Genomic DNA, 6,045 nt, shown 5'->3' with positions numbered 1-6,045 from the left:
CTCATGAAATCACCCAAAGCCAAGTTTCTATTGTGTGGAGTCTGAAACAAACACACTTCACATGCAAAGTTGTCTTTATTGAAAAGCAGGAAATGTGCAGAATAAAGTGATACAGAGCCTTAATATTCAATCTGTCATTAACATCATTGTTGAAAAATTGCCATTTGAAATTGTTTGATTGATTTCATTAACATCAAGTTTACCAGTAGATCCCATACACCATCCATGCTGTCTGATATCACCAGTAGTATTACTGTCATATAATTAATCATATTGTTTTATATATTGAAGAAAAAGCGAAAAAAGTTAAAGAGGCCGTCACCAAAATGATTAAACAACTTTGTTGGACTTTGCTTTGCACCTCAGAGAGTGTTGAGAATTCTCAGCTCTGCTGCCATGAAGAAGGCTTTCTCAGGATTTCACTCATTGTAGTAACACAGGTACTCAAGATATCCACCATTGCCTGTGTTGAGATCCTCTTCAATCACAGTGAGACCAGCTTTGCGATAATTCTCAATCAAAGCTTTGTTGAGAAGCAGGGTGATGGCCTGGATGGGGTTGTTGGATCCCTTCTTGAACCACAGGGTCACCTTGTCACCACTGGTCCCCTCATTCAGGTTAATATTCACTGATGAATACTGTTGCTGCTGGTAGGCCAGATAGTCGGTTTTATTGGTGGAGACTTTCAGATCATTGACTGCACCCTGGGAGTCGGTGGTCTGACGGAACCAGATGAAGACAGGCTTTCCTCCTCCTTGAGCACCTCGGTTAGTATCTTCATCCACACGGATGTAACCTCCTTTTAGGTAGTCGGTGTCTGATCCGTAGGAGTCAGTGGCAGCCACATCACAGATGTATGTTGGGTTCTCTCTCTTCAGCCAGATGTGGATCCAGTCCCCAGTGGCCCCACGGTTCAGATCACAGGCCACTCTCTCCCAGCCAAAATCAAACTTCCCGGCTTCATTGGCTGCCTCGGTGGTGGCATCAATCTCCACTATGGGAGTGTGGTGCTTTCCGGACCCTCTGAAGTACCAAAGGTAGACGGGACGACGTGTTGATCCTGCATTGAGATCTCTGTCGATCTGTATGTACCCTGCTTTTCTCAATCCAACAGACATTTCATCGCTGAATGAGACTTGAACCCTGGTGATTGCACCTGAGCCAGAATCTTGTTTGTACCAAAGATAGATGGCATTTCCTCCTCCTCTTTTGTTCAGGTTAACATTGATCATCCTGAAGTCTTGAGATTGGAGATTGCTCTCATCAGTTGGATTGATGGACACATTGAGGTCTGTGATGGGCATTGTGGGTAACTGCATTAAAGAAAGAAGACAAATCATGAGTTAACAGAAAATGATGAGTCAGCTGCATGACTGTGCTTTCTCAGGTGAGCTCCTATATAATCATGACTAATCATTACATCAGTTGTCAAATATGGATCACCATAACGACATCTGAAATAAATCATATTTTAAATGTGCATGCATACTGCACCAATTCTACTATTTACACTGAATATAATCAATAAAGATCTGAAATAGAAAAATGTATGGTCTACTGCAAGAAAACAATAAATTCTTGAACACTTACGTGTCTGCTGACAGTGAATGATAGGCAGTAAGAAGTCACCTGATCGGCTGAATTGGGTTGTTTCTACCACAAGTCAGCTGCCTTTATATAGAGAACAGATGATGATGTAACTCATCTGGGGGTAAGGTCTGGGGCCAGGCCAAGGCAATGCCACCCATAAGATAATGTTGATGAAGTTCTGTGGAAATCAAACCTGCCAGTAAAAGTGATAACAGCAGGCACAAGCAGAGGGGGAGGTTGCATCAGCATCTGCCCCCTGATGTCCAAAGTGAGCGTTTGCTTTCATCAAGAAGAACATTTAATAATGAATAGTATTTGAGCTATGAATAAAAAATGTCCTTGCTGCCATCATCAGTTACGTCACATGATGACCTTTAACATGATGACATTTCACCTGATGTGTGTGTGTGTGTGTGTGTGTGTGTGTGTCTGTGTGTGTGTGTGTGTGTGTGTGTCTGTGTGTGTGTGTGTGTGTGTGTGTGTGTGTGTGTGTGTGTGTGTGTGTGTGTGATTAATATGGCCAACCTGGAAGACCCTTAACAGACTATGTGTGGAGCAGGGGAGGTGCAAAGCACTGATGAAAGAATGGAAATATCACACAGAAAACAAATGCAGCTGCGGAGTACAGTACAGACCATGTCCCACCTACTGGAATGTGACAAGCAGATAACAGTGTTATCTATTTTATTCAGAACAGAAATGCGACCTCCACTGTGTGTGTGTGTGTGTGTGTGTGTGTGTGTGTGTGTGTGAAAGATTAATTTTTTTTTTATCCGCACATCTTCCTCAAAGTCCTGCCAAGCATTTGTATTTATTTTTACTCTATTCCACAGAACTGACTAAAACACTTTATGGGAACACACGTGCACAGAAAAATTACCAGCCAGTGAGTGTTTACCTCAACGAGGGAATTTTAATTTAATTTTATATACTTTATTAATCCCCGAGGGGAAATTCAATTTTTCACTCTGTTGTCAATTACACACAGGTCCGAAGACACACATGCACAAACTGTGCACAAACCTATACATGCACTAAGTGGAGAGATGTCAGAGTGGGCTGCCCATGACAGGCGCTCCGAGCGTTTGGGGGGTTTGGTGCCTTGCTCAGGGGCACCTCGGCAGTGCCCAGGAGGTGAACTGGCACCTCTCCAGCTACCAGTCCATGCTCCATATTTTGGTCCGGACGGGGACTTGAACAGGCGACCCTCCGGTTCCCAACCCAAGTCCCTATAGACTGAGCTACTGCCGCCCCAACATGAGGTAATGAGCTGTACTTATATGGAACAAAACAGAGGAATGCAACTATGGGGTGCCGTTTGTAAAGTGGCTCACGCTGAAAATAACATCAACATTTTGCCACATTTAGCTTCAAACAATGTTTAAAAAAGTGTTATGAATTTTTTAACATCACCTTTTTACCACATTTACAGCAATATTTGTTAACTTAGAAATATATTAAATAGTTAAATCTAAATATTAAATGTGGCACCTAAATGTTAAATGTTAAATCTAAATGTTAAATATAAATCTAAATGTTAAATCTAAATATTAAATCTAAATGTTAAATCTAAATCTAAATATTAAATCTAAATCTAAATGTTAAATCTAAATCTAAATATTAAATCTAAATCTAAATATTAAATCTAAATCTAAATGCTGAATCTAAATCTAAATGTAAAATGTTAAATCTAAATGTTCTGGGTGAAACTAAATATTTAGCTAATATGCAAATTCACACTGCCGGTCACCAGAAGTACCAAAATAAAAGCTTGAAATGGTCAGACTGTTTATAGAATCAAATAACGAATTAAAACCAACTTATCGGGGGAAATGAACACTTGAACATACATTAGCGTGATAATAACTACCTAAAATAACAAGAAACGTGTTTGGAGAAATTTTATTTGATGTGTACTTTGAGTTGTTAGTGTCCCTTTGGAGGGAATCGCCTTGTTGTTTACAAATACTTCCGGGTAGAAAACCAGCAGAGTTTAGTTACATATATATATGAATATCTCACATTTTTCACGTCACTATATCACCGTTTAGACTACTCTGGTGTTTGTAAAGTCTATAAACACAATGAACAAACATTACTATCACGTTCTGAAAGAAAAAAAAAAAGAAATGGTTAAAACAAAACAAATTCACAATTATTTGTGAGGGACATTGCAAGAAACACTAACAGGTTAAAATAACATGAATCAGATGTGTTGCATACAGTTAGGGCTGCCACTAACTTATATGTTTTTTTGTTTGTTTTTTTAAATTGAGTAATCATTGATTATTTTATTCGATTAATCAGATTTTGAAAAAAGGCACAGGATGTATTTTTGTATGACATTTCTATTGTCATTTTAGGTGATAAAACATTTTAAATACATGTAATTAAAATGCTGCCCATCTCTGCCAACAATGCATAGGCCTATGTGATACAACAATATAAAAGAATACAAGTAAATATATGCTGCATATAATTTGAATTGTCCGTATCAATAACCTGAAGAATTGCAGGTCTGTATAATCCAACAGAAACTAAGAGAAAACTAGGCATTCAATGACAGCAAATAAAGCCATAGGCCTACTGCCATCTGCTGGTAAAAAGGATAAACATCAGCTTGACACTTCACTGATGCAACGATGTGTTATGGAGAAAACCAGTGTTAACAGTAACAACGCAGCACACACAATAATTTATTATATCCTCGATTACGTTATTTCAAACAATTCGGCAAATGAATATTAAAACACAACCTTTGAGGGAATCCCTATACGTCCTTCATGGGAACAATATGCATGACGATTTCCCTTATTAGTCTCTGAACAGCAACGTTATGGTTGAACAGCAAGTTTTACTGTAGCCATAAAACTTCTACATCTTTTTCTATTTTTATGAATAAAAAGTTCCTCACAGCAACGGCAGGCAGCTTTTCAAAATGCGTAAAACATCAGGTGTAAGTGGAAATAAAAGATACATGGGAAAGTTTTATAGGATATTTATAAGTTTTATAGGCAATCTTATCTTCCTGTCTTTTATTCTGAAGTTACTTCCGCGTCTGATGTCACCGCCGTTCTACTTTTTGTCCAAAACAATAAATGAAAAAATGAATCTGCAAAAAACCAAAATCGGGCTGTAATTTGAATTTGGTTTTGTCGTTTTTCGTTTTTAGATTCTGACAACAAAAACGGAAAAACAACTCAGTTTTTTCATTTTTTCGTTTTAAACCAAAAAGGAAAAACGGGAAAACCATGGTATTTCCGTTTTTTCGTTTTTGGTTTAAAACGAAAAAACGAATATTTCCGTTTTTTCGTTTTTGGTTTAAAACGAAAAAACGAACTGCCTGAAGGTACCCTGACCGTATTCATATTTAGTCATATTCATTCATTATTTATACCACACTTACACCACTGCCTATACTGGTAGAATCTTCTATATTGTAGTCACAGTTGAACCCTAACATTGATTATACTATAATCACAATAAAGTTGTAACCATGTTCTTGCAAAACTGTATGATATGTGACAGTATATAACCAGATCATTGCAGTCCTAATATGTAGTGTCTTAGTATCTCAAATTAAATAAACCATGTATGAAAGGAAGTGTGGTCGTTGGTTGCACACGCAGCTCAGTCAGTGTGATGTAACTTCCGCTGCACAAAGGATTGTGGGTCAGAATGGCCAAAGAAGCATGCTGACATGCAGGCCCAATTCCAATCCGATCCCTTACAGACTCACTGACTTAGAGGCGCGTTCATGTGAAGTGCGTGAGTGTGTGAGGGCTGTCCCATTGTCAAATCGTCAAGTCAGTGAGTCAGTGAGTGAGCCCTTTATGCCCCCTTACCGTAGGTCAGCATTGATGCTGACTTACGGTAGGGAAATTACCCACAGTTCATAGCGTTGTGACGTATAATACATGGGTTGCCCTCGGAACACCGGAAGTAACACGGTCGGCAGATATGCAAACGGTAACGTTATGGAAGGAGAGCGAAAAAACAGATAGCCTAGATAAACAATGAAACATTACATTAACAAGGATTTAAGATGGTACATAAACACACATGAAGTCAGAGGAATACCAGTGGTTATATTCCACACACAGATAGATAGATAGATAGATAGATAGATAGATAGATCTGTCTATCTATCTATCTATCTATCTATCTATCTATCTATCTATCTATCTAGATATATATAGATATATATTCTTTGTGTGTGGAATATATGCTGACAATAACCGATAAATAATAATAATAATAATAATACATTTTATTTAAGGGCGCCTTTCATGGCGCTCAAGGTCACCTTACAAAAGTACAGAAGTGCATAAAAACAGGGATAAAAACAAACAATAAAATACAATGGACAGTGCAAAGATCAGACGGAGTATGAGAGTTTGAACAGATGGGTTTTCAGTCTGGTTTTAAAGAGGGGTAAGGAGTCCGTGTTGCGGA

At 38.2% G+C, this 6,045-nt stretch overlaps 1 protein-coding gene across 1 annotated transcript; it reads right to left on the bottom strand.

Moving 5' to 3' along the window:
- LOC126399011 (uncharacterized) lies at positions 1–1,630 on the bottom strand. The gene is made up of 2 exons (XM_050058717.1): positions 1,591–1,630; positions 1–1,313 (listed from the first exon to the last, which is right to left on the bottom strand). The coding sequence occupies exon 2, from the start codon at positions 1,302–1,304 to the stop codon at positions 420–422; it is 885 nt and encodes a 294-aa protein (XP_049914674.1). The 5' UTR covers positions 1,305–1,313; positions 1,591–1,630; the 3' UTR covers positions 1–419.
- Positions 1,631–6,045: the final 4,415 nt, after the last annotated feature.

Source organism: Epinephelus moara, chromosome 12, assembly GCF_006386435.1.
Source record: "Epinephelus moara isolate mb chromosome 12, YSFRI_EMoa_1.0, whole genome shotgun sequence".
NCBI classification, from domain to species: Eukaryota; Metazoa; Chordata; class Actinopteri; order Perciformes; family Serranidae; genus Epinephelus; species Epinephelus moara.
The sequence above is the reverse complement of the archived record's forward strand: the minus strand, read 5'-3'. Positions and strand labels throughout refer to the sequence as shown.